A 27,918-nucleotide genomic window follows, 5' to 3' on the forward strand; every position below is an offset into this window, starting at 1 on the left:
CTTTATTGCTGGGGGCCCCACCCGGGAAGGGCCGGCCAGCTGGCCCCAGGGCCAGAGCCGGTCCGCACCGTGAGCGCACTGCCAGCCTGTGTGCAGGGATGGAGACTGGGAGCCAGTGGGGAAGCGGCCCCCGGCCCGTGCCCGGGTCTGCGGGAGGCAGAAGGGGCTCAGCCCCAGGCACAAGTGACCTCGGGGTGGGTCCTGCCTGTGGCCGATGGGCCTGTGGGAAAACGCAAGCAATGTGGTGCTTCTCGGAAGCCCTTCTGGCAGCGAAGCACCCAGCACTCTGCTATTTCAGCTCCAGGCCCCAATCTGGGGGACAGCCATGAGGGGTGGGGACAGGAGGAAGCTGGGGAGAAAGGCCAGAGGCTTTAAGGCTCTGTCTCGTGACCTCTGGGAGCCCAGCTCAGGCTCTCAGAGGACTGAGCGGGCAAACAGCAGGCAGGCCTTGTCCCCACCGCCCTGAGCCGCCCTGTCCTGTCCCCCAGCCATCCGGCAGGAGCTGAGCGGGATCAGCACCTCCTAGGGCCGCTGGCCCCTGCCGCCACCGCCCAAGACCACAGGCCCACTGCCGGCGGGGGACAGCGAGGAGCCCGGCCGGCCCCAGGCCTGCAGCACACGCGCACGCACTGAAGCCGGGACGTGCTCCATTCAAACGTCTTAACCTGTGATAAAATATTAAAATGAGGAAACAAGTTCAATTTCTGGATTTTTTTAGATTCTACCTGACACAGAACACCAGGTCTACTCGCCTTTTTTGTATTTTATATTTGCCTATTTAAGTGTACATTTCTTTTGGTTTATAGAGGACTCCTCAAATCACGCGCTTCATTAGACGGTTTCCGAGTTTTCTCCTAGGTGATGCTCTTAGCAGCTTGGCTGGCAGGGGCAAGCGGTCCCCAGCGTCGTGGTGGTCAAGTCTGTCCACGCACCGCGGTGTCTGTATCCACGTGGTAATAAACGCTTTCTGTCCACACCCCCGGCTCCGACTCAGTCTGTCGCGCCAGCTCTGGGCCACTCCATGCCGAGGATACCCCTCTGGGTAACGGCCCACCAACATCGTGGCCCGCAAGAACGAAGCGGCCACCTTGGTGGGCAGCTGGGCTGGAAGCAGACGGGGGAAGAGGGGAGCAAGAGTGGGGGCCGCTCGGCTTCCAGCCAGGGCTCCGGGCCACGGCCCCCGCCCCCGCTCCCCAGATGGGCCTGAGTGCGGCCCACACCTGCAGCATGGAAGCGCCGGCTCCACTCTGAGCACGGTGCGGCAGCGGCGGCCTGGGCTTAGCAAACCCGCAGGAAGTAACAGGCTGCATCGTCCAAAAAGGACCAAGGCCCTGCCCTATGCCCCCAGCTCACACCGAATGCACAGCCCAGCACTTCTCAGTGTGCACCCCTTTGGAAGCCAAGAGCATCTGCCCCAGGATGAGGAGGAAGAGGGGCCCAGCCAGGGGGCAGGGCCTGCAGGTACCATCTCCTGGCCCCCAGGGACACAGCAGTGTGCCCAGCTGTCCTGGGGCGGCAGGGTGGGGGGGCTCCTCAGGGAGAGGGGGATAAGGCTGGGGACCCCCGTCTGATGGCGGGACTGCTGTTTTCTGGACACCCCAACGGATGAAGTACTCCAAACAATCTGGAAGACCGAAGTAGGATGGCTCTGCCTGCGGGGGTGAGCGGCTGGGCCTCCTCTCTGAGTGGCTGCCCCACCTCCATCCCGTCCAGCAGAGACTCTAACCCAGGCCATCAGATTCCTGGCCAAAGCCCAGGAATCCTGACCTCTAGGGGCGAGGGTCGAGGGAGCTGGCAGGTCATGACTGAGCTCACCCAGCTCCCAGGGCAGCCTCCTCCCCAGCACAGCCCTGCAAGTGGGCATGCCGGCAGCCCCAAGGGAGCCCCCAGGCCGGAGGAGCTGTGCTCCTGGGTCCCCCGACTCAGGCCGACCTGTTTGCATGGGGAGAGACCACCGGTTCACCCAGGCTAAGCACTCCAGCCACGCTGCAGGTGCCTCACACAGCAGGCCCTGAGGCCGGCCGGCGCCTCTTCCCAGGGCCATCTCTATGTCTGGGGGATGGGGGGGGCGTGGATGTGTGCATCCCCAGCCCGCCCACCCCCCCCCCAGCCCCCGGCCTCGGGGCAGCAGCAACTCGCCTTCCTCCTGCCCTCCCTCTCCTGGGTCAGCTAGCTCAGCCCCAACGCACCCGCCCAGGGGGTGGTCCTCTGCCCCCCAGCCTCAGGGGCCCCGCCTGTCCGGGGGCCCCAGGCACCCCTCCTGCTGCCTGCCTGCCAGCCTCTAGGAGACCAGGACCCCACCCTACCCCACTCTACCCCTCACAGCCCCCCAGGTTTCAGCCATGCCCCCACCAGTCAGGACAGGGTCATTACCAAGGACATCAGCCCACTGCCCCCGGAGCTGCAGGTCCCTCTGCCAGTCCCGTCTGTCCGGCCACGCGGCCACCCTCCGTCCATCCAGCCTGCAGCACCCGCTCCTAACCAGCTCTTCTGGGGAAGCTGGTCAGGGAGAGACCCCCCTCGGGGGCTCAGAGAGGGCTCCCCTCAGGCCAAGGCCTCGGTGGAGTGGAGCAGGGGCATGGCTGAGAGGTGGCAGCGGCCTTAGCCCTCAGGCTGGAGAGCAGGGAAAGCTGCACACGGAGGGCTTCAGAGCCCCCGGGACTTGGGACCCGGCACTTTACAGTCTACGAAGACACAGAGGACGACGGGACACCCCAGGGCGTGCAGGGGCCAACCGGCAAGGGACCACCCCCCACCCCCACCCCCACAAGCACACAGAGTGGGGGGAACAGAGGGACTGTAACCTGGGCTGGTGGGGAAGGCGGCCTGCTGGGCTGGGCTGGGCCGGTCCCTTCTGAGGCCAGGCTGGGCCCTTGCCCGCTGCTGGGACGCACATGTGCGGGTGTGGAAACCAACACTGAATCAATGTGGGGCCCGGAAACCCCCGAGAAAGCGGCCCCAGAGAGACCACGGCCCGGAGCACCCAGGGCAGGGCCAGGCCGCTCTCCCTGAGGCCCGGGGTGGGCCTGGCCGGGGGTGGGGAGCTCCCCAGGCTGCAGTCTGTGCCCGCTGTGGCCAGACGTGGTCTCGGGCTCTGGGACACAGAGCACAGCCAGGGCGTGAGAACCAAATGCAGCCAAACCAGTTTTGGGCGCCAAGCTTGGCGGGGGGAGGGCAAGGAGAGTCAGGTCCTCGGCAGGGGAGCGAGGGTGCGGGGCGGTGGCCGCCAGCAGGTCTCACAGACGGTCCTCAGCCAGCTTGCACACCCGCTTCACCCGGGCGTAGGGCCCCAGGGAGTCCTCGAACACAAAATCCCAGAGCACCTTCACCCACGAGTGGTGCTGCGGCAGGTGGTCGTAGTACTCGGGGGCGATCTTCCGCACCTGCAGGAGGGCGAGCGGGGTCAGAGACGGGGGCCGGGCACGCCTCCCGGCCGCACACACGCGCGTGAACACACAAGCTGCACGCATGCACACACACACACACACACACACACACACAGGGACGGCCTCCCAGGGGACCCATGTCCAGCAGAGCCAGGCAGCTCAGTGCTGCCCGACGCGGGTGCCGCCGGCCTGGGACACAGCAGACTCTGAGCCCCAGCCCTCCTCTCCGCAGCCCGTGCCGAGTTTTTGATCCAGGAGCTCCAGGTGGGCCCGGCTTCCGTGCCCCCAAGCAGCCCAGCCTGGCTTGAATTCTGCTGAGCCACAGTCCTGGCCACACGCCTCCGCCCAGCGTCCCCCCCACCCCCGCTCCTGCCCCCTCTGCCCCCACCCTCAGCCTGCCTCCTCCAGGAAGCACTCCCAGCTTCAGTGCCTGCACGGGCACCCCCACCACTCTTCACTCCCCCGGGGGGGAACGCACCCAGGGCTCACGGCCTGCTTTAGAGGAGAAGATCAGGGAGCGGGAGACCAGACGACCTACTTGAAGCACAAGCAGGGAACCCTGACTTTGGAAAGGCTCACAGCTTCCGTGACCACCTGGGGTCCAGATTCCGGCTCTGCTACTTCCCGAGGCAGGGCTGTCCAGGCCTGAGCCTCTGCCTTGTCTGTGAAATGTGCACAACAGCAACAAGGACGCCCCCTGCACGGGCCTGGGGGGAGGCTGAGGCAGCGCCCCGCACAGAGCAGGACCACAGCAGCTTCGGCAGGAGATGCAGGGGACGCGAGGAGGGCAGAAGGGCCGCACAGCCAGGTCGGACTCCTGAGCCACATAGCCCGGACAGGTGCTCGCACACCACACACACACACACACACACGTGTGCCTGCCACTGCGGCACACTCAGACACACATACCAGCACCTGCACACACGCGTGCACACCCGGACAACACTCACGCCCGTGGAACACGTGCACACTGGGCAAGCACGCACGGACTCCAACGCTCTGACACCCTCCCCACCGGAGCCTCCAGCCACCCCGGGTCTCGGGTCACCCCTGCTCTTTCTAACCCACCAGCCCAGCGGCTCCTCCTCCTCTTCCTCCCTCTCTCTCCTCCAGAAACTCCCCAAACCTGGGGGGGCTCCAGCTCAGGCCCAGTCCTAGGGTCCATGGAGTGCCAGGCCCACCCTGTCCTCTCTTATGCCACGAAGGGGCCCTGCACGGTCACAGGGCAGGGACCAGAAATGAGCAGGGACAGGGGAGGTGGGAGCCCGGAATGCGGTACAGCCAGGCCACCCTGCCGGAAGGGGCGGGCAGCGGACGCGCAGAGAGGACAAGGGGCTGGCCGACGGCGTCCAGCCTGCGTTCAAACAGGTTTTCATTCCCGCACGAGCCCCTGCCCTCCCAGAAGCCCCCCCATTCTACAGCCAGACCCCACCTATCCTGGGGGCCTCTCGCGTCGCCCCAGGAACCACAACCGAGAATGCAGCCAGACAGCGATCCGCAGCCCGAGCGTGCCCGGCAGCGCCCCCTGCGGCCCCCCCGCCGTGTGCCACGCACCAGGGGCAGGTTGCAGCCCGGGATGCTGGGGAAGTCGTGGTGCTCCACGTGGTAGCCCACATTGAAGGTGATGCAGTTGAGCGGCCCGTAGTAGGAGTAGGTCTCGTGGCCCTTGAGGAACATGTAGTGCTCGGCCACGAAGTGGCCGGAGATGGGGTGCAGGCCGAGCCCCAGCAGGGAGCTGGCCAGCAGGTAGACCACGGGCTTGAGCCCCCACAGGGCGAAGAGGGCGGCGTCGGCGGCCAGCTGCACCAGGGCGTTGAGCACCTCCATGCGGGTCACGGCCTTGGGGTGCACGCACAGCGGCCGCAGCGAGTAGAAGAAGGGCTGCAGCGCCAGCCACAGCAGCTTGCGGGCCGGCGTGCAGAAGAGCCAGCCCTCCAGGCGCGTGGGCACGTCCACATCCAGCCCGTCGCCGCCCAGGTAGCGGTGGTGGTCCACGTGGTACTTCTTGAAGGACGCGGCGTAGGGCACGCCCACGGGCAGGTTGGCGAAGACGGCGAGCCAGCGGTTGTGCGCTGCGCGGCCCGAGCCGAAGGCCGCGTTGTGCGACAGGTCGTGGATGGCCAGCGTCAGCGAGTGGTTCACGCAGCCACCGAAGGCGTAGGCCCAGAAGAACAGCCAGCGCCACGCCAGGCCCCGCACCAGGCGGCAGGCCAGCAGCTGCACCAGCACCAGCCCCAGCACCGTCCACTTGAGGCGGGGGTCCGGCCGCATCAGGGCCTTGATGGCCGGGTACTTGGCTGCGGGGAGAACAGAGGAGAGGTCACGGTGAGGGCCGCGAGCTGGCCTCCTGGGCCTCTCCCTCCCCCCATCATCCACTGAGCCCCCCGCAGGGACACGGGGGACCCTCCAAACCCGGGCCTGCAGACATCTGGGGATCCCCGGAGCCGCAGAGCCAGGCACACCAGCCTCCCCACCAACTGGGGGCTCGGGGGAGACTTCCCAGAGCAGGGAAGGTATCTTTGCCACCGGCCTGAAGAGCGAGCAGCTGTCACAAGTCACAGCACCATGATGCCCCAAATCCAAGCAGCGGCAGAGAGCTGCAGGCCAGTGCGCTGCGGGGCCAGGGGCTTCCGGCCCGAGGGCCAGGGTGCGTGGGGCTGCCCCATGCGCTAGGAACCTTGGAAGGCACAGGGCTGGCCAGGGGCAGGGACATGGAGGGCTCTGGCTCTGGCTGCGGTGTTTCAGTTCTTAAACAAGATCTAAGGAAACACGATAAAATGTTGAATTCATTTATTTTGGGGTGGGGGGTGCTCATTACAGAATCTTTTGTACTTTTCTGTAGTTTGTTCTACAGGAAAGAGAACGACAAAGATGGTGGGGGTGGGCGGAGCAGGGGAGGGCCTTCTGGACGGAAAGCAGCCAGGCCCTGACTGGGGGTGCCCCTGGGGCAAGACAAACTTCCCGTGGGAGGGGGTACGGAGTCTGGTGCTGTGTCCAGGGGTGGGGATGCACAGGGCCAAGGGGTCATCCCACGCTCAGGGTGACAGACCCAGGTCTGCTCGGTGCTCTGGTTCCCAGGCCCTGGGACACAGAGCAGCGCTCTGATGCATGGATATGGAAACTGAGACCCAGGTCAGCAGGGCGTATCCTGGGCACCCTTGGGAAAGCCAGTGCTGGTCTCCAGTGTCTTCATACCTCCCGCCCACAGAGCAGCTGGGCAGCCTCGGGCTCCCAGCCTCGGGCTCCCTTCCCCGGGCTGGTCCACGGACAGGCCCCGGAACCAGCCCGGCCCAGGACAAATCCTGCCCAGCCTTGTCCTCCCGCTGACCCAAGGAGTTACTTCCCCTTTGTGCCCGGAAGGGAAGGATGTGACAGGTCCGCTCAGCAGAAAGTCCCCAGAGCCAGGCCCCTCCTCCCTCCTCCCAGCCCACAGGCCTTTCTGAGAGCCATCCAGCAGTGCAACAGGCTGCTTCAGATGTAATGAGCTGCCTGTCCCTGGAAGTATGCGAGCAGAAACACACGATGGGAGCAAAGGGAGTCTGCTCCAGTCAGAAGGGAGACTCTGGCTCAGAATCCTCCTGCCTGAGCCGCCTCCCCACAAGTCCCTCTTGGGGTCCCTCGATCTTGCTGTGTGCCCCGGGCTCCATTCCCACCCTCTCTGGGCCTCGGTGTCCGGGTGGGTGATGGCAGGGGCGTGATGTGCTTCACAGGGTTTCTGTCCCCACAGTAAGCAAACAGCCAGCATCTGCTGGAGATGCTGCGGGGAGCTGGGGTCCCCCTCTGCCCAGAAGCCAACAGAAGGCCGCAGGCAGCCCCTCTCCCAGCGCCACCCCCAAGCCTCCGCCTGGTCGCACAAACCGCGGTGCGGGCTCCGACACGGGAGCAGGGATTTCCACGGCCCTGAGGACAGCCCTCGAGGGGCCGAGGTGGGCTGTGAACCCCACCGTGAACAGAGCCAGAGCCCTGCCCCACCCCCGCAGCTCCCCCTGCCGCGGCCCTCCCCCTGCACACAGAGGTAGCCTCCAGCTGGGGACAGTGCCAGCCCCCACCCCCACCCCAGGGCCTCCCAGCAGCAGGAGGCCACGGGCCCCTTTGATCCCGGGAGCTCCTCCTTGAGGCTGGGCCACAGACCCGCCAGGACCCCGCCTGGATGGTTGCAGCAAGTGTAGATGCAGTCGCAGGACTTCAGAAATCGCAAGCCAGCCCAGGGACGGGTGACAAACCTCAGCCCCAACAGCAGCGCAGGACCCGGTGTCCCAGGCGGCTGGGAGAGGGCAGCGTTCCGAGCGGGTTCAAATCCTCGCTGTGGGTGCACGTTTCCGGCGCACAAAGATTTCCTACAACTCAGGGGCGAAGACGAACCACCCAGCAGCGGGCGAAGGACCCGCACCGGCACCGCTCCAGACACCAGCCCAGGAGCCCAGAGAGCCGCTCCACGTGGGCAGTCACGGGAAACGCAAACTAAAACCACAGGAGGCCCCGCCGTGACCAGCCCCCCAGAAGGGCCAGAGTCAAAACCAGACAAGGGCAAGTGGCCGCAAGGATGGGGAGCGCCCAGAGGCCGCGTTCCGGGGCTGCTGGAGGGGAAAACCAGCTGGCAGCTACTGGAAAACCGGAATGTAGGATTCCCGTATGGCCCAGCAAGCTCACCTCTACACAGACCCAAAGATTTTTTTTTTTTTTTTAAGATTTTGTTTATTCATTTAACAGAAAGAGCAAGCAAGCGCACAAGCAGGGGGAGCAGCAGAGGGAGCGGGAGAAGCAGACCCCCTGCTGAGCAGGGAGCCCACGTGGGCTCAATCCCAGGACCCCCAGATCATGAGCTGAGCTGAAGGCAGACACTTACGCGAGTGAGCTACCCAGGGCCCCCCCATTCCCACCATTTCACGGAGGAAATGAAAACCCAAAGAGGGGCTCCTGGGGGGGCTCAGTCGTTAAGCCTTGGCCTTCGGCTCAGGTCACGATCCCACCAGGATCGGTCCCGCATCGGGCTCCCACTCGGCGGGAAGCCTGCTTCTTCTCTCCCTCTGCCTCTCCCCCTGCCCATGCTCTGTATCTTTCAGTCTCAAATGAATAAATAAAATCTTTAAAAAAACAGAAGAAGAAGAAGAAGAAGAAGGAGAAAGAGGGGCCCCTGGGTGGCTCCTCTGCCTTCGCTTCAGGTCATGATCTCAGGGTCCTGGGATCGAGCCCTGCGTCGGGCTCTCTGCTCAGCAGGGAGCCTGCTTCTCTCTCTCTGCCTGCCTGTCTGCAAACTTGTGATCTCTGTCAAATAAATAAAATCTTTAAAAGAAGAAAGAAAAAGTGCTGACCCAGGCTGCACGTGAATGAGCCTTGAACGCATGAGGCCGAGTGAAAGCCGCCAGCCACTGGGGCCACGAACTGTAGGGCCAGGACGAGTGAGGGGGACAACAGGCAGTTCCTAGGAAGGGGTCAGCAGGGGCCAGGAGGGGGTGGAGGGGAAGGCGGAATGGGGGGCAGGAATGGGTCTGCGCGACTCCGTAAGGCAGGATGTGGAAACAGCCACGGCGCACGTCGCCGTGAGTACCACGGAATCAGACATGCCAGTGCGGTCGGTTCCCACAGCAAACTGCCGGTTCTGTGTATTTTGCTGCAGTTTGGAAAAACTTGAGGAGAAACTGGCCGCTCAGGGTGAGCTCAGTGGCAGGACTGTGCAGGCACTGCCCGCTGGGTCACGGGCGGGGTCAAAGGCAGGGTCACAGGCAGGGTCACAGGCAGGGTCACAGGCAGGGCCACAGGAAGGGCCAATGGATCAGGCCCGGTAGGGCTGGGCTAGCCAGCCCAGGCAGGCACGAATGGTGGCCTGGCTGCAGGGTGACCGCCAGGGCACGGGGACTGAGAGGGGACAGAACGCTGGGCTGATGAATAGCTTACCGTGCCCGGGGGTGCCGCCCAGACTGGGCTCACAGCCTCTGGCCTCCTGCCTGCGCCATGGGAGGGACCTGGCTGCTGTGAAGGTCAAGGACTCTAGGGCTGCTTGGTGCCCTGCAGGCAGAGGAAGACTCGGGGTGGCCAGTGCCACCTTAAACCAGGAGACCCCATTCACAAGCTGGAGACAGAGACCACTGGCAATGTGGGGGAGAGGGAGGTCAGTCGTGGCCCCAAAGATATCCGTGTCCTAGTCCCAGAAGCTGAGGAGGTTCCAGACCCCGACATGAGAACACGGTCGCACTGGGCATCCAACGACAGCCACTGACCTTGCAACAGGAGGGTGACCTGGACCGTACAGGTGGCCCAAGGTCATCCCAGGGCCCTCCCTCCCAGGGCAAGCGCAGGCAGGAGAGGGGGTCCCCCGGGGACAGGAAAGGACCCCATTGCCCCTGCTGGTCATGAAGGTGGAGGAAGAGGGGGGCTGTGAGCCCAGGAGCACAGGTGCCTGGAAAGGGCTTCCTCCCCGGAGCTCCCTGGGACGTTGCTCTAGGACGCGTGACTTCAGCCTGATGAGACCCACATCAGGCTTTCGCCGCCCAAGTTGTTAGAGAGCATGTGTGTGCTCTCTGATGCCCCCCAACTTGTGGTTACCTGTCACTGGGGCCCGGGGAGACTGAGGGCACCTAGACCAGACAGGAGTTAACAGTGAGCACTCCAGCAGCTGGGCCTGTCACAGGGTCCACTCCTCCGGCCCCAGCCCTGGTCCGTCCTGGCACCAGCATCGCAGGGCCAGGGAGACTCACACTCCGCCCGCCCCCGTACCCCAGCCCCCCCCCAGCCGGCCAGTCCCGCCCAGGGGGATGAGAGACAAAAGGACCCAGCCTGGGAGCCAGGAGGGGACCCAAGGGGCAGGCCTCACCACAGCTTGCTCCCCTCCCAAAGGGCGTGAGAGGACGAGGGACACTTCAGAGAGGAGGCCTGGATGCCTGGACAGAGAGGCACTTCGGGGCAGGGGCGGACTTGGGGCTGGGGGCCCGGGAGGGGCGAATCCAGCAGCCTGAGATCACAGTGGGAGAAAGAATGTCTTCCCGAAGGCCAGGGTGACGAGACGTGCTGGCCACCTCAGCCAGCAGGAACGCGCTCGCCCACAGCCCAGGGCCAGGGAAACCGCTCGCAGAGCGCCCCGCGACCTGTGCACAGGTGGCTGGCAGGGCAGGACCACAGGCCACGGGCTCCACCAGCCTCCCTCTCACCAGGGGCGGACTCCGGGCACCAGCCTCCCCCCTGGTCAGCCAGGAGCCTGGCCCTTGAGGCCTCCCGAGGCACACCTAGGAGGCCCAGGGAGCTGGAGGCCAGCGGCTTCTCTCTCGGGCCGGTTCCCACGCATGCCCTTGGAAGGCGGCCAAGCCCGAGGCGGGAGGGCAGGGCAGGCCACACCTGTGGCAGGAAGGCAGCCTGGCATGCTCTGAGGCAGTGGGACCCCAGCTCCGGCACCGAAGCCAGCACACAGGCCACTCCTGTGCTCCCCAGAAGCGGCTCTGACTTTGGACAATGGGCCCCAGATGCCCCATCTGTCCAACAAAGACAGTAACCCCGCGGGTGGGGAGCTAGGGCGCACACCCCTGCGGTCCCAGCTTCAGGGAGCCTCGTGCCCCTTCCTCCTTTTCCTAACAGTTTCCCAAAGACTCAGGCGCCACCACTGCCTCCCAGCCTTGTCTCCACACCGGAGACAGGGACAACATCCGGCCTGCCCACCTGGGCAATGGCGCGGTGGGGGCGGGGCTCTGAGCCCTGCGAGCCTTCTCACGGCTACTAAATGCAGTTTTCTGAGCCGAGAGTAACCATGTCCCATCTTCTGTCTCGGGGCCTGGGTGCTACTCCCGGGCTGACCTGGCCCGGCTTGCTCTGACCTACCCCAGGCCACAAGGGCCACTGGGCCCAGCCATCCTGCTGGAAGCCCCGAAAAGACGGGGCCGACGTCCAAACAGGACTCCAGGCCGCGCAGGGCGATCCCTACAAGGGGCCAAGCACCTGCGCCCCGGACCGCAGTGTAGGCAGGAGCCCCGCAGCCAAGGCGAAGGCAGAGCCCCGGGGCCTTGGCCAGAAGTGCCTGCGCGCCGGGGAGCTGGGAGCGCGGCGGACTCGGACTCCGGACCGGCCCGGCTCCCCGGGACGCCCGGCATCCCTGTCCCCTCCACTGCGGGCGGGACGCGCAGCACGTTCTCCCGACCACCTTAATGTTAATGTCTTGCTGGAGGGGAAAAACCACCTTCCCCTGACAAAGGCAAGGCCTCCGGTACCGCAGGTCGTCGTTAGCATATGAAAGTTCTGAGGGACGCCCAGGTGGCTCCGTGGGTTAAGCCGCCGCCTTCGGCTCAGGCCGGGATCCCAGCATCCCGGGACAGCCCCGCAGCAGGCTCCTTGCTCCGCAGGGAATCGGCTTCTCTCTCGGCCTCGGCCTGCCTCTCTGCCTGCTTGTGTGTGCTCCCTCACTCTCCCCCTGACAAATAAATAAATAAAATCTTAAAAAAAAAAAAAAAAAACCTTTTGAAACCTCCTTTTCTTTCCCTCTCCCAACCCCACAGTGTATCATCCGCCGCCCTCACAGCCTGGGCCGGCAGCTCCTTCTGCCCACGGACCCCGCCCCGTGCTTGAACAAACCTCCATTTTGCACGAGGACGACTCAAGAATTCCTTCTGGGTCCTCGGCTCCAGACTCCTCCCCACTGAAGCTCACTTGTGTTCTAAAACTTCATCCCCACTGAACACCCCGGGCCTTCCGTGGGGACCCCAGGGAGGCCCTGTCTTAGGAGTGGGGCTATTCCAGACCTGCCTGCCAGAAAGTCAGTCCTCACACAAGGGCAACCGTGAATCCCAACTGCTCACGCCCAGAGCTTCCTGGGGAGCGGGGGGACCTGGGGGGACGTCCCACAGGAGATGCTCGGGAACCCCTGGCCACTCAGACCAGAGGTGGAGGTCACGGGGCATCGGAAGGACTGGGTGACTGCAGCCATGGGCTTCAAGTGTCTCTCCCGGGGTCAGAGACAGTCAAGGGCAGGAAGACAAGACAGGTGCCCCATCGGACCTAGCAAGGTCATGAGGGCGCCAACAGGAGCCACGTCCGCACAACCTGGGGCGAGATGGCAGGAGAGGGGGGAGTGCGGACGTGGGGAGGACGGGAGGTCCAGCTGGGGGACAAGGGATGTCAGGAAGCCAGGACAGAGATGCTGGGGCAGGGGTCACGGAACGGGCAAGGGGTGCCGGCCCAACAAAAGCGGGACGGCCCGGGCCTCTTCCAGGGCCCAGAAAAGGAGAGCAAGAGGGGGAGAGCCCGGAGGCCGCACAGCGCTGGGCTCTACCCTCTCGGGGACGCCCGAAGAGGGGGGACAGAAGCACATACTCCACCCCACCCCCAACAGCCCCATGGAGGAGCCCTGGCCCCGAGCTGGACCCCCACGCCTGGCCAGCCTGCCGGGCGCACCCAGGCCCCCGGCTCAGAGACAGCAGGATGCACGGGGACAGGCAGGCTTCGAGAGCTCGCTACGCAGGGGGGAAGCACAGACGGCCACCCGGAACAGAGACAAACAGACCCATGCACCATGCAAATGTCTGCGGCTGCCCGGGCGTGGCCCAAGGCAACTGGGCACCTGGCCTGGAACAGCAGCCGTTGTTAGAAGTCGCACTGGCTGGGCTGACACGGGAAGGAGGGTCCGAGGTCCACGGAAGCTCGGGGAAGCGTCCCACAGAGCAGGGTGAGGCCCATACTGCCAAGACTTGGCCTTGGGAGCCCCAGCTCCAGCCCCCCCCCCCCAGTAGGATGCCCGCTGGGGCCCAGGCGAGGGTTGGGACACCAGCAGGTGCAGGGAACCTGAAACATTCACCCTGCCCGGGAACGGGCCCTCCCCGCTGGGGAGACAGGGAGACGGGGTTCCCACAGCAAGGTGAAACTACGTGCCTCATTTCCAAAGCCCCCCCAGCCCCCCACCCACCCAGAAAGGGGGGAACAGCTATGCAGGGATGCTGGGCCGGCAGGCAACCTGTGTCCTGGGGCTGAGAGGTGTGGTCGCCAGGACAAAACAGCCAGAGAAAATGCTGGGTCCCAGGTCAGACCTGCCTGCAGCCCGGCTCACCCCCACAGCAGGGGTTCCCTGGGCAGCCCCTGTCCCTCTCTGGGCCTGCTTCGCACTCTCCCTCTTGAAGGTGCTGGCTCGGACCGGCCAGAAGCAGCCTGCTACCAGCAAAGTGACTTCTAGGTGACTTCTACGCATCCCAAGGACCCCACACACAACAGACTTGTTCACAGGACCCAGAGAGCAGGGCAGGAGGGTGGGCCTGGTGGACCCCGACGGCCCCCACACCAGTCTCCGGAAAGGCCTCCCCACAGATACCGGCTCATCCCCCAACTTCTCCTGACAAAGCCCGCAGGGGGAGGGGAGGTGGAAGCAGGTAGTGCCTGGGGAGGCTGCTGGGCCCTTCCCTTGCCCTCCAGAGGCAGCCAGAGAGGTCCCCAGGCTCCAGGGTCTTCCTCCCAAGTGCAGGCCTCCCACCTGCCCCCTGCTGACCTCTGGACTCTGGCAGGGGCCCCAGGAACACAAGGGCCTTCTTCCCGCCAACACTCTGGACCCACCCCTGTGCCCAGGCCTGCCACCACTGGACCACATACTCCTACCACCGCCCCAAAGAGGCCACGTGCCATGGTGTGACAGTCCAAGGACTACAGGGGAGGTCCCTGTCATTGCTACTCATTGCTACTCATCTTCTAAGTATTCCCAAGTCTAGAACATTCCATGGCACCCAGCAGCTCACTGCTGACCACCTGCTTCCCAGCCGGGGGCTCCAGCTCTGTCCCTCCCTCCCCCACCGGCTGTTGAGTAACTTGGCAACTCTCCCAAGAAGGCACCTGAAGCTCTCTTAATCTCCTTCCTAAAGGGCTTCCCTGCAGCCCCGCCCCAGCTCTGCGGCCTCCCCACAGGCTCCCCTTTGGAGCCAGGAAGAGCCAAGCCCAACACCTACCAGTGCGGGAGGCACCCTGGGGACCTGGTTGTACACAGAACGTGTGGAAAGTGGCCCGAAGTGCCTTCAGGAGCCACCATGCCCCCCTCACCTGCCTCTCACTAATTTTTTTTTTTTTAAAGACTTTTATTTATTTATTTGACAGACCAAGATCACAAGTAGACAGAGAGTGGGGGGGGCAGGCTCCCCGCTAAGCAGAGAGCCTGATGCGGGGCTCGATCCCAGGACCCTGAGATCATGACCTGAGCTGAAGGCAGAGGCTTAACCCACTGAGCCACCCAGGCGCCCCTAAATCTGCTTTTTGTTCAGGGACAAACATTTGCTGAAAGTCTCTGGCAGCGAGATGGGAGGGGTTCCCCGGCTGCTGGGGGTGGGGTGCGGCTCTCACGGCGCATCCCGGGAGAGGGACACACGGACACACACACACACGTGAGCACACGCGCATCTGACATCAGAGCCCAAGGACCGGTGTGAGAACCTGGGGGGCAACGGCACGTGTTCACAAGGGACCCGCCAGGTGAGGACAATACTCCCCAACTGGATTATGCAACTTCACTGAAGTCCGGCGTGTGGGATTTACGGTTATGTAAACTGGGCCTCATCAAAGCTGGTCCATGTTAACAAGGGGGAAGGTAGGCCCAGGAAGGACGGGGCATGCAGGGCCGTGCAGAGGCTGGGATCCCAGAGCCGGCCGCCGTGCGTGCATCACGTGGCAGGGACAGCAGCTCTCTTCAGGGGCCGGGGACAGAAGAGGATGGACAAGAGGCTGCCCGTGCCCGGACCGGCTCCCCGGGCAAGCGACTTACCCCACAGGGAGTGTCAAGGTCTGGAAAGCAGACAGAAAAAAGAAAAGGTAGGGCGTCTGGGGGGCTCAGTCAGGTGCTCTGCTCAGTGGGAGCCTGATGCTTATGACGCGTGCCAAGCACAGGGCCACAAGAAGTCACGCACAAACCCTTACCCAGCGGGGAACAAGGACTAGGACTGCTCGGGTGGAAAAAGGAGCTGGCGCAGGAGAAAGAAGTTCCCAGGGGAAGACAGACAGTGAGATCAACCGAGAGTCCTCGCCTCACCAACCCGCCTAGAAATGCGGGTTCTGCTGGGTTGTCTCCCAGCTCCCCGGGAGGACAGGCATGAGCCCAGGACGGCAAGAGCCAGAGTGTGGCACGTCCCAGGTCGCAGTCAGTGCCGGAGGGGGGAACCCGGGACCTCCTGGCAGCCTCTGGGGACCTCCTGTCACAGGCCTGTCTGGGGAGCCCTGCAGGCCAGGCCAAGGGGCCAGGCCGAGGGAACTGTGCTGGAGCTGCGCCTGCCCTGACATGGGGAGCCTCCAACCCGGGAGGATGAAAGCTGTCGGCCACAGTCGTCTGCAGGTACAGAAGAGGCCCGGGCCGGAGGTGAAGGCACCTTGCAGGGGTGAGGGAAGACAGGGGGGCAGGCGCCGGGAGGAGGGGGAGCCGTGCAGGTCACCACATGGCAATCCCCCCTTCGCCAATCTCTGCCCGCACTGCGCGCTGCCAGCTGGAAATCGGCCACGAGAGAAGTATGTGCAGAAACTGCCAAGTGCCAATTTGCAAATCAGGAGCTTTTTGTTCCCCCCAGAGAGTACCAGCGTAATAACACCGTGTGTGTGTGTGTGTGTGTGTGTGTGTGTGTGTAGTTTTTGGTTCCCTCCAGAGAGTACCAGCATAATACTGTGTGTGTCTCTGTGTGTGTGTCTGTGTGTAGTTTTTTTGTTCCCTCCAGAGAGTAGCATCATAATACCAGGTGTGTGGTATGTGTGTGTGTGTGTGTGTGTGTGTGTGTGTGTGTGTGCGTGTGTGTGTAGTGTAGTGCAGTATATCTGAGTAAAGGACATTTAGGCTGAGACCTGAGGGACATGTAGGAGTTTGGTTCTTGAAGAACAGGGGGAAAAGAATTCAAGCAGAGGGAACAGCATTTGCAAAAACCGTAAGGGAAATGGGCAGATGGGGTGCGTTCCACGGAAGTCAGAGAACAAGTCAAGAGAAAGGGCAAAGGCCCGAGTTGGGCTGCCCCACAGGCCAGGGCAGAGGTGGTTTTTTCAGAAAGGGAAGCCAAGTCCTTGGACGATTTCAGGGGAGGATATCCCCAGGCCAAGGAGGAGGCAGGTGTCAGCCCTGAGTGACCACCAACGGCCTGCGCTGCTATGAGCCCCTGTACCCTGCCTGCCACTCCCGCTGCCCACACCACTTAGGGTGACAGCTCACCTCCCTTTTCTTGGAGAGCCATTCCTCTCCCACAGAACAGCCCTGACTGTGTGGTACTGGGGGGCTTGCCCATCACAGCCCCCTGCCCCCTGCCCAGCCACACCACTCACAGCTCCAGCCAGAGGTCGGAGGCTCCAGGGGCACCGGGGAGGGAGCGAGCTCACTCTCTTCCTTGGAATCTCAGAGTTGGGTGGACGCAAGCCCCCCTGACGAGGAGGCAGCCCAGATGCCCCCCGGGGCAAGGGCAGAGAGAGAAAGGAGCCCCACGGTAGGGTGGGGAGCAGTCGCAGCCCAGATGCCCCCCGGGGCAAGGGCAGAGAGAGAAAGGAGCCCCACGGTAGGGTGGGGAGCAGTCGTGAATTCCCCTGAGGGCTTCAGCTGGGTTCAGATCTGGATTTTCCCGCCAGGGCCCTGAAAAAGCAGCCGCAGCAGGGGCCTTTCCTACCCAAATAACCCAACAATTGCCAAGAGTCTGACTTCCTTGTTTCCTCTTTTGTTTTCCTTTGATTATTTGAATTTGTGTGTGTTTGGTTTTGTTTTGTTTTACTAAGCCTGCGCCCTGTTTTCGTGAGGAAAAAAAAAAATCACAAAGCTATTTGTTTTTAAAGACCGACTCAAAGCCTGCTTCTTTCCACCTCCGCCCGGCTTGGCCTCCGGTTGGTCGGCCCTGGGATCCCAGTCCTGCTGGCTCTGTTCCTGCCTTCAAAGTACAGGGAGGCTCAGCCAGTGGCCTGAGAGGTGTGGCTCTTAGGGGCGGCGAGGGCCTCCATTTACTCAGGACACTGTACCCTGGGGAGCCTGTCCCCATGAAGGCAGGGTCTGGAGATGGACTTTGGTTCTGCGGGTCCCCCCGACCCCCCGGAGCGGGTGCCCCTGGGTTCTAACTCCCTCCCACAATAGCCCCTGGTGGGGGGGGGGGGGGCTGGAGCCCTAAAGCAAGTTCACTGCACACCAGCCTGGCCCCGGCTGCCTCCCATGCAGATGGCCCCGACCAAGCCCCTTCCCCTCTCTGATCCCCACCCCACCCCACTGCCCCTTCCATAAAGAGGTACTAGCGGCTACTAGGCTACTCGCAGAATTTCTCCCGGGCTGGGCACAGCGCAAGCAGCCGGAGATGAGAGGTGGGAGGTACTCCAGTCCTCGGGGAGAGCTCGGGCCTGTCTGCAGAGGTGGTCATCATCATCCGAGCTACACTGCAACATTCACTGCGTGCAAGGCTAAGTACTTAACACTACCTCATTTAATGTGCACAACTCTGAAAGGAGTATAGCCCTTTTAACTCAACCAAGCCTCTGTTTGCTCATCTGATGACTTACGTGCCCAGGGTCACAAGGCTCAGGAGTGAGGAGTGTTGAGCTGCCAGCATGAGCTCACAGCCATGCTCTAGACCCTCCGAAATCTACTGCTCCACAGAGATTAAGAACCTTGAACTAGATTCTAAAACGGCTAGGACCCGCAGAAGACCACAAACAGCCAAAGCAACCTTAAGAACAAAGAAGTCATCCGAGGTATCGTGCTCCTGAATTTCTGACTATACTACAAAGCTGATCAAAACAGTTAAGTTAGCATTAAAACTAAACACGCAGATCAATGCAACAGAACAGAGCCAAAAACCAACATGCATGTTGGTCAAGAGGATGTGCCCACGGAGGCCACAGGAACACGCAACGGGCAGACAGTCTCTTGGCAGGTGCTGCTGGGGAAACCGCACAGTACACGCACCACGGACACACCCGGACCGCCTTCTTACAGCACGCGCGAAATAAACTCAAAATGGATTGGAGACTTGCATGCAAGACGGGAAACCCAAAAACTTTAGGCAACAAGCTCCCTGACATCAGTCTTGGCAGTGATTTCTTTGACTTCCACGCCGGAAATAAAGGCAGCATCCACGAAAAAAACAAAACAAAGGGAGACTGCATCAAAGTAAACACTTCTGCACCGTGAAAGTGACAATCAGCACAAAAAGGCAGGCCCCGGAATGAGAGCAGAGACCTACAAATCGCGTCCCCAGTAAGGAGATGATACCCAGAGCACAGGAAGAACTACACCTCAACAGCAAACCAAGAGAAATTTGATTAGAAACTTGCATAGACATTTTTCCATGGAAGAGACACACAAATGACCAACAGACACACGGAAAGATGCTCAGCACTTCTTATCCTCAGGAACATGCAGATGGAAATGACCAGCGGTCACACCTGACACCTGTCGGAATGGCCAAAACCCACAACGTAAGAACAGGTGTTGGCCAGGATGTGGGGAGAGGGGAACCCTCGTGCGCTGTCGGTGGGAATGCAGACGGAGGCAGCCACTCTGGAAAAGGTTGGAGTTTCCTCAAAAAATTAAACTAGAAACTACCCCACCACGGTGCAGCAGTTCCAGGGCTCCGTATTCAACCACAGAAAACACAAACACAAATTTGAAAACATACAGCCCCCCACTCCGTTCGCTGCCCCCTTGTGTACGAGAGGCGAGCCCCGGACGCAGCCGGAGTGTCCATCCACAGATGAACGGAGGAAGACACGGCTCTCCCCAAGCCAAAGGAAGGGACCATGAGGGACCCTCACTGAGGAAGTCAGACCTACAAAAAAACCGCGCAATTCCACTTACACACGCCCTCTGAAGACAAAACCGAACCACACCCAGACTCCAAAGACAAAACCAACCCAGACTGGTGTTTGCCAGAGCCAGAGGGGTACAGAGGGAGGGCGGAGGGCATCGGAGTCCACATGAACAGTTCCGCGTGAGCAGGGGATGGGCACGTCCCGTGCAGCAAGGAGCCTAGAGCCCACGAAACTGCACTAACTTTGTACTGTGCCCGAAAACATCCATAATGGCGTATGTCAACCACGCTTCAATGAAACAAACAAACATGGGGCGCCTGGGTGGCTCAGTGGGTTAAAGCCTCTGCCTTCAGCTTGGGTCACGATCCCGGAGTCCTGGGATCAAGTCCCTCATCGGGCTCTCTGCTCAGCACAGAGCCTGCTTCCTCTTCTCTGACTGCCTCTCTGCCTACTTGTGATCTCTCCCTCTGTCAAACAAGTATTTTTTAAAAAAAGGAAACAAACAAACAAACAGAGCCAGTGGGGCAGAGGAACGAAGGACAGATGGACGGACGGACACCTAGGCAGGGCAGGAGCTGTCAAATGCTGGTGAGGGAGGTAAATGGCTCATGAAGGCCAAGTTCACGAGTCCAAAAACAGATGGAACTGGAGGAATCCCCAGCCCCCAGTGGAAATGGGAATGAGCTACCAGTGCCCGGGAGGGTCAGCCCTGGAGACCTGGTGCTGTCCGTTCCCTGGCCCGCATCACCTCCTCTCCTCCAAGTCCTCCAGGCTTCCCTGCCGCCCTGGCCAGAAGCTTCCCCCATTTGGTTTCAGGGCCCATGGTTTCTCTCTTCAGAGATCCTTTTCTCTATGTCCGGGAGTGCCGAGTAGCACACTGGGCACCTCTTAACATCCTAAATCTCCTTTAAATGTCACGCCCTCTCTGCCAAACACGATGACTGTGCCCATTCTGCAGATTCAGATAAGTTGAGTCCGCAGCCCAGAGGGTCTGGACCCCTCCTCCAGGTAGCTCTGCAAGCCAGGGTAAGTTTCCCAGCCTTCTCCACCTGGGGCCAGGTGCCCAGCGAGCTGTTAAGGACGCAGGGGACAGTCAGGGGAGGGGAAGGAAATGGAGCCCGGCCTTGGCAGCAGGGTGTGGCCAACACACCTGCCCTCTCGGGAGGGGCAGGACCGGGTGATCCCCGAGACCCCCAGGACTGCACGGGTGTAGAGAGGGCGCTCCACAGATCAGACCACAGTAGTGCCGGGTGACTGTCCACCTCCCAGCAGAAAACCACGGACGTCACCCACCCACCCAGGGATACCAGCCAGGGTAAGCCACAGCAGCCCCGCACTAACTATGCTGCGTATCTGGGGTCTGAAAGCCTTAGAAGTAACAGGATGGGTCTTGGAGTGGGGCGGGACACCAAAGAGAAAAATCTATAAAGATAAAAAGCCAATCTTAAGGGGCTGCCTTCAGCTCAGGTCATGATCCCAGGGGTCCTGGGACAGAGCCCCACAATCGCACTCCCTGCTCAGCGGGGTGCCTGCTTCTCCCTCTCTCCCTCTACCCCTTGCCCTGCTTGTGCTCTCTCTCCCTCAAATAAATAAAATCTTAAAAGGCGGGGAGAGGGGGAGCCAATCCATTTGAATGCAGTTAAAAAAAAAAAAAAAGAATGAAAAGCTAAGGTGCTGTGAGGGCAAAACGGAGAAAATACATGCAAGGAAATACATGTAAGGAAAGAGTTAAATCCTGCTGTACGGAGAGCTCTAACCAACAAGTCAGAGACCAACCCAAGAGAACAAAGAAAAAAATCTAAGTGGCCAATTAAACTTTGGAAACAATCATCCCCAAACTGCAAATTAAATATAATAAAATAGCACATGTCGCCTAGTCAATCTGATGAAAAGCTTTGCCAACCTCAGGTGTAGGCGAGGGAGTGTGGAAGCCACAGCCCCGCCATTTCTGGGGAGGGAGAGTAGCCTGTCCAGGCTGCTGCACACCCTGGGGACTGTGGGGACGGTTTGGTGGCATCTAGTGAAAACCAGGCTGGAGGAGATCCCTGGGTGGCTCAGATGGCTGGACGTCTGCCTTCAGCCGGGGTGATGATCCTGAGGTCCTGGATCAAGCCCCACATCAGACTCCCTGCTCAGTGGCGAGTCTGTTTCTCCCTGTCTGCCTCTGCCTCTCCCAAATGATATTTAAAAAAACAAAAAACCCGCGAAGTCGAGAGCCCGGTTCCCCGTGGTCCCCAGCAAGGACACTGTACGTCCCCAGTCTAAAAGAAGCCCCTGGCTTGACTGACCACAACTGCGTTGGCAAAAACCACTTTAGAGGGCACTAAATGACAAGAGGAACGGCCACCACGTACTAAGCTGTAAAATACACGTTTGAGGAGACAAAAGGCATTTGGGGGCATATTCTTTTTTTCTCAAGTCGTCTCTCTCGTAGCGCGCTTGCTTCCTTCCAGGGGTTCGCCGCGCCCGAACCCCGGGACCCGGCTGAGCTCAGCGGGCTCCACCTTCGCGGGCAGGGCGGCGCAGCCCGTGCACGGACGGTCCCGGGAACGGACCCTTGCCCCGCCCGGACCCCGCCCCACGACCGGCTCGAGGCCCACCACGCGGACACTGCGGCTGAGGCGCGCTCCGCAGGCGCGCGGATCCGGGCTGGGGTCCTCGGAACGTGGACTCCAGGACGCGGCCCGAGACGCGACAGCAGGTTCCAACCCGGGCGGGGGGACCCTCGGGGACCCGGGCCGAGGACCCGTGGGCGGAGGGGGAAGTGGCGCTCCCACCCTCCCCGAAGCGGGGGCGAGGAGTGCCCGCTGGAGATCGGGGCCGGCGCCACAGGGACCGCGGGGCTCGGACTGGCCCGCGCCTCCCGACGGCCCCGCGGGTCTGCCCCACCCGCGGCAGGGGCCGGGCCGCGCTCACCGAGCATCTCTTTGCGGCGCTGCGTGTGCGGCTGGTCGGTGTAGACCCACTCGAAGTCGGTGCGGCCCGCGCGGTTGCCCATGCTGCGGCCGGCGCGTCGCACCACTCGGCCCCGCTGCACCTGTCTGCCCCGCCGCGCGCCGCTGGGACCCGAGTGCGGCTCGGGGCGGGGGCGGGGCCTCTCGCGGGGCGGGGCCAGGTGCGCCCCGGGAGGAGCGAGGGGGCGGGGCCCGCGGGGCTGGGGCGCGGCCCAGATCTGGGGCGGGTGGCGGCGGCTCCCCAGCCTCGGTCGCGTCGGCTGGACGTGGGACTATCAGCGCGCCACCCGCGGGAGTCCCCGGGCCCCAGGTCGTGCGGGGACGGCCCGGTGCGCTCGTTGCTCCCCACCCCGCCTGGCTCGCCCGCGGCCGGTCGTCGGAGCGCCGGTTCTCCCCGCGGCCCAGACGCACGGGCGCGCCCGCTGCCCCTGCGGGGGGGACGAGTCGGGTTAGCGCCCACCTGGGGTGGGGACAGGGGCCAGGAGGCTAGAGATTAAACGCCTGTGACAGTGCCTGTAAACAGGAGGTGCTGGGAGAGATTCACGACGGCGGCAATGCTGCCTTCCCCTGCCTGTCCCCTACCCGGCCCTCCCACGCAACGCAGTGGGCAGATGATGGGTCTGTGGCAACCTGAGGGAGGTGAGTCAGCCCCACCCCTACCTTCAGGAAAATCGAGGGACACAGGGACACGGAAAAGGCTTATTATGACTCAGTGTGAGACGTGCCCTGACACAGGGAGGGGTAGCCAGGATCCAGCCCCGGAGTCTTTTGCACTGGGCTCTGAAGGATGAATAGGAGTCAGCAGCTAGACAAGGGAAGGGCACTGGTGGAGGAGGGAACAGCAGATGCCAAAGGCTCAGAAGCCTAGAAGAACCCTGACATTTTTTAAATAATAAGAGTCCAGGTGTGGGGGCACAGGGCTCCTCATTTTCACCTTTTCAGGGATTCCTCTCACCCCTCCAGAGCTTTGGAGAGTATGAACAGTTCACCTTTCTAGACCCTGGAGAGCCTGGCCTGTGCTGGGAGATGCCGGGGTAGCAGACTGGCCTGGTAGTCAGTCTGGGCAGGGAGGTAATAAGGGTGAGTTTTCCTCCAGCCTCCTGAAGTCCGTGGCCCAGGGGTGTGGTACACTTGGCAGGCCTCCCTTAGCCCCAGGCCAGATGCTGTCCCACCCAAGCGGGAGAGGAGAGCAACTGCGTGTGACTATCAGGTGGTGGCTCAGGTGTAGGCAAATGGACCGGCAGGAGGCTGGATTCCCAGTCCAACAGAAAGACCCTCAGAGCCTAGCATTGCCACCAGCCCTTGAAGCACCCAACGGGGTCCCCTGGCCCAGCCTGCTGGGCCTCGAAAACAGAACTCACTGCTCCCCAGGGCAACCTGTTCTATTCCCAGCCAAAGGGACCCTCCCACCAGCTGGTGCTTCGCGGGTGAGTAAACCAAGGCTCAGAGCTCAAGAGGGCCTTGCCTAACCACACAAGAATAAGGCAGCAAAGCAGGGAGAGGCCCCTGATCTTCAACTTGAAAAGCCCAGAGGCAGCATGTCTGCCCCCACATTGCCATCAGTGAGATCTGTCTCAGCTCTGCCCTCTGGAATCCCGTCTCGCCTGCCAGCTCCCTCCACCCCAGGATGGGGATCAGAAAACTTCATTCACACACTGACCCCAGGACTCAGCCTGTCCAGATGAAACTAGCCCAGTGCCTCCATTTTACAGATAAGGAAACTAAGGCCAAAGAGGGGACAAATGCCTAGTATGTCAAAAGACGTACTAGAGAGACAGGAGGGTCAAACAGGAGTTCAACATACATGACTCTCAATCCTGGGCCCTGACCAAGAAATTCCCAAGTCCCTGAGGCAGGCCTGAACCAGAGAAACGGAATTTAAGATGGTGGCCTTGATCACAGCACCCGTGACTGCCTCCCCGCCACATCCTGGTCCTAGCAATGACAGAGAAGATATGTTTGTCTGTAAGGTGGGTTACTGGAAAAAGGGCATTAGGTAAAAACTTAGAGAATCTGAATAAAACTTAGAGCTTCAGTCAATTACAATGTACCAATAGTGATTCACTAATTACAACAAATGCACCATACTATTACAAGATCTTAAAATGAAGGATGTTGGGTGTGGAAGCTATGTGAACTCTTAATGCTATCTTCCCAGTATTTCTACAGATCATAAAGTTTATTTTTAAAATGAAGTTCATTGTGGGCGCCTGGGTGGCTCAGTGGGTTAAGCCTCTGCCTTCGGCTCAGGTCATGATCCCAGGACTCTGGGATCCAGCCCCGCATCGGACTCTCTACTCAGCGGGGAGCCTGCTTCCCTCTCTCTCTCTGCCTGCCTCTCTGCCTACTTGTGATCTCTCTCTCTGTGTCAAATAAATAAATAAATTTTTTTTAAAAAAACTTTTAAAGGGATGCCTGGGTGGCTCAGTTGGTTGGACAACTGCCTTCGGCTCAGGTCATGATCCCGGAGTCCCGGGATCGAGTCCCGCATCGGGCTCCCAGCTCCACGGGGAGTCTGCTTCTCTCTCTGACCTTCTCCTCACTCATGCTCTCTCTCACTGCCTCTCTCAAATAAATAAAAATAAAACCTTTAAAAAAAAAACTTAAAAAAATGAAGTTCGGGGCGCCTGGGTGGCTCAGTGGGTTAAGCCGCTGCCTTCAGCTCAGGTCATGATCTCAGGGTCCTGGGATCGAGTCCCGCATCGGGCTCTCTGCTCAGCAGGAGCCTGCTTCCTCCTCTCTCTCTCTCTCTCTGCCTGCCTCTCCATCTACTTGTGATTTCTCTCTGTCAAATAAATAAATAAAATCTTTAAAAAAAAAATGAAGTTGCTTGTTCAAAAATCTTTATCATACACTGTCTGTATAGCCAGTCCTCTGTGGTTCCCGCCGACACACAGAACGTTCCCTGCCCCCATTTCTCCTGGGAGCAGCAGCTGCTGGGGGGGGCCGGAGGCAATGAGCACACCTGGGGAGGGCTAGGTTCACTGACTCCCAGAAGGGACCCTGACTGTAAGCCTACGTGTCTCCCACTGCTTGGGAGGAGCAGGGGGTACCTACACCCAGAAGTCTTAACTGTAGTATTTGCCGTCCCAGCAGGAAGCCCTCTCCTGCCCCAGGTTTGCACATTCCCAGGAACAGGCCAGAAGGCATTCGGTACAGCCCCTCCCACTCCTGTTCTGAACCCGAGGGAAGCTCACAGCCCGGGACTCACAGCTCACGGTCAGCCCACACAGGAGGGAGTCACATCCCCCGGGGGGGGGGGGGTGTGGGCAGGGGGCAACCACCCCAAGAAAGAGAAGAATGTCCCACCTGGGGAAACAGAGCTATGGGAAAAGCAGAACTGGGCTTAGAAATGAGAATGACATTTCCATTTCAGGAGATGCACAAAGCCATTGAGTCAATAAATAAATAAACCAGAGAGGGGTAGGTGTAAGTGGCTTGTTTAAAAGCAAAAAAACTTCGCTTAGAAGAAAACACAGGCAGGAAGCTCTTGGCAGTACTGACAGTATGGGGGGGGGGGGCAGTCTCCCCAGGCAAGGGCAGTAAAAGCTTAAAAAAACCAAATGGGATTGCATCAAACAAAAAAATCTTCTGCTCCAGTGAGAAAAACATCAGCAAAACAAGAAGGTAGCCTAGTTAGTGGAAGCAGATATTTGCAAGTAACATGTCGGATAAGGGGTTTGTAGACAAAATATATAAAGAATTTATACAACTTAATATTTAAGAAGAGGCAGAGGACCTAAATAGACATTTTCCCAAAGAAGACAGGCTTGTGGCCAACAGGACACCAAAAGATGTGTCATCAAGGAAATGCAAATCAAAACCACCATGAGAGATCACCTGGCACCTGGCACAGACGGCAGGACCAAGAGACAGAAAGTAACAAGTCTTGGCGAGGGTGTGGACAGAAGGGAACCCTCCTGCATTGCTGGCGAGCACGTGAACTGGTGCAGCCACCGTGGAAAACAGTATGGAGGTTTCTCAAAAAGTTAAAAATAGAGCTACCCTATGATCTAGTATTCCCACTTGTGGGATTTATCTAAAGAAAAGAAGATACTTTTCCTTTTTTTTTTTTTTTTTTGGAGAAAAAGAAAGACCACACAGGGGGTGGTGGTTGGAGGAGGGGGGAGGGAGAGAATTTCAAGCGGACGCCCCGCTCAGCACGAGCCATACACGGGGCTCGATCTCACAACCCTGGGGTCATGACCAGAGCCGAAACCAAGAGTCAGACACTTAACCAACTCACTACCCAGGCACCCAAGAAAAGACCAATTTGAAGAGATACATGCCTCCCACTCTGCAGCATTATTTGTAATAGCCAAGATCTGGAAATAGCCTAAGTGTCCACGGACAGATGATGGACAGAGCCGTGGGACACACACACAGTGGAATATCAGCCTTAAGAATGAGATCTTGCCGGGGCGCCTGTGTGGCTCAGTAGGTTAAAGCCTCTGCCTTGGGCTCAGGTCATGATCCCAGGGGCCTAGGATCAAGCCCCGCATCGGGCTCTCTGCTCAGCAGGGAGCTTGCTTCCCTTCCCTCTCTGCCTGCTTCTCTGCCTACTTGTGATCTCTGTCTGTCAAATAAATAAATAAAATCTTTAAAAAAATAAAAATAAAACATTAAAAAAAAAAAAGAATGAGATCTTGCCATCTGCAACAACATGGACGGACCTGGTGGGTATTGTGCTGAGTGAAGTAAGTCAGAGAAAGAGACATATGGAAGATTTTGTTTCCAAGCGGAATCTAAGAAACAAAACAGAAACAGACTCACAGATACAAGAAGGAAACCGAGGGAGGGAGACTGGAGAGCGGGCAAAAGAGCGCGGGGGATTAACAGGTCCCCACTGGCTGGGCCACCGGAAGCGGTGGGGATGTCCCAGAGCACAGGGAATAGACTCAGTAATACTGTCCTGACGGCGTGTGGTGACAGACGGCAACTGGACCTATCGTGGGGACTGTTATGTTTCAAAATATTGAATCACAGGGCGCCTGGGTGGCTTAGGCAGTTAAGCCTCTGCCTTCGGCGCAGGTCATGATCGCAGGGTCCTGGGATCCAGCTCCACATCGGGCTCCCCGCTCAGTGGGGAGCCTGCTTCTCCCTCTCTGCTGCTGCCCCTCTCGTGTGCACTCTCTCTCTCTCTCAAATAAATAAAATCTTTAAAATTTTTTTAAAAGTTAAAAAAATAATCAAATCCCTACAATGTAAACCCCAAACTAGCAGGATGTTGTGTGTCGATCACGCTTCAGTTAAAAAAAACAATGCTCTATTGACATGGAAACCATGAAAGTGTAGAGACTTAAGGACAGGTACAGGACCCCAGAATCTGTCTGGCGAGAGTTCTAGAAGGGTAGAGAAAGAGGAGGAGGGGCGGTAACTGTGTCTTACCTTCTTTACCGAAGTCCTCTCTCTCTGGGATTATAATCATATGGAAGCATGATTATTCCCATCTGAAATAAATCTGTGGAGCGCGCACTTACGTTCTTGCTTCTGTCTGTTCCCTCCTAAAGAGCGTCTAGTTCTCGAGGGTCTGCCCCTGGCGTTCCTAATGCCCAGAACGGGGACAGCCTCTATAGCAATGTACTCAGTGAAAGAACAGATGAATCCTGTCGAACAAGGAATCGATGGGGACTCCCCAGATCAGAAGCCCCGAGCCTTCAGCCTGAAGAGGCTTCAGGGTGTCCCCAAGACTAAAACTCGTTCAACCACTTTGGGTCACTTGCAGTGACACCCCCAAAGCATCACCTCCTCCCCCTGCCTCACCACACAGGATGCCCTGGCTGCGCAGGGGCCCAGACGTCTACCCAAGACGTGCATAGGAATATTCATAACAGCATCCGTGGTAGAAGCCCCATCCTGGAGACAGCCCAACCTCCCACCAC

At 60.2% G+C, this 27,918-nt stretch overlaps 2 protein-coding genes across 9 annotated transcripts in view; one reads left to right on the top strand and one right to left on the bottom strand.

Moving 5' to 3' along the window:
• Window positions 1-976, top strand: part of EVL (Enah/Vasp-like) — a 140,805-nt gene extending 139,829 nt beyond the window's left edge. For all 7 annotated transcript variants that reach the window (XM_059183094.1, XM_059183097.1, XM_059183099.1 and 4 more), the window contains one exon: window positions 489-976. In XM_059183094.1, the coding sequence (XP_059039077.1) occupies window positions 489-526 (38 nt within the window). In that variant the 3' untranslated portion in view covers window positions 527-976. The remainder of the gene's footprint in view (window positions 1-488) is intronic.
• A 1,787-nt stretch (window positions 977-2,763) lies between these two features.
• Window positions 2,764-22,110, bottom strand: DEGS2 (delta 4-desaturase, sphingolipid 2). 2 transcript variants are annotated; one of them, XM_059183101.1, is made up of 3 exons: window positions 21,999-22,110; window positions 4,941-5,683; window positions 2,764-3,383 (listed from the first exon to the last, which is right to left on the bottom strand). In XM_059183101.1, exons 1-3 carry the CDS (start codon window positions 22,078-22,080, stop codon window positions 3,237-3,239), a joined length of 972 nt encoding a protein of 323 aa, XP_059039084.1. In that variant the 5' UTR covers window positions 22,081-22,110; the 3' UTR covers window positions 2,764-3,236. The 2 variants fall into 2 exon arrangements, with proteins under 2 accessions (XP_059039084.1, XP_059039085.1); XM_059183102.1 differs by lacking the exon at window positions 21,999-22,110 and adding an exon at window positions 11,548-11,778.
• Window positions 22,111-27,918: the final 5,808 nt, after the last annotated feature.

Source organism: Mustela lutreola, chromosome 7, assembly GCF_030435805.1.
Source record: "Mustela lutreola isolate mMusLut2 chromosome 7, mMusLut2.pri, whole genome shotgun sequence".
Lineage (NCBI taxonomy): Eukaryota > Metazoa > Chordata > Mammalia > Carnivora > Mustelidae > Mustela > Mustela lutreola.

Coding starts and splice junctions, on each gene's coding strand:
- DEGS2 (XM_059183101.1), bottom strand. CDS start 22,080: ATGGGCAACCGCGCGGGCCGCACCGACTTCGAGTGGGTCTACACCGAC. Junction 5,684..21,998: donor GCGCCGCAAAGAGATGCTCG/GTGAGCGCGGCC, acceptor TTCTCCCCGCAG/CCAAGTACCCGGCCATCAAG. Junction 3,384..4,940: donor CGGGCTGCAACCTGCCCCTG/GTGCGTGGCACA, acceptor GCCCTCCTGCAG/GTGCGGAAGATCGCCCCCGA.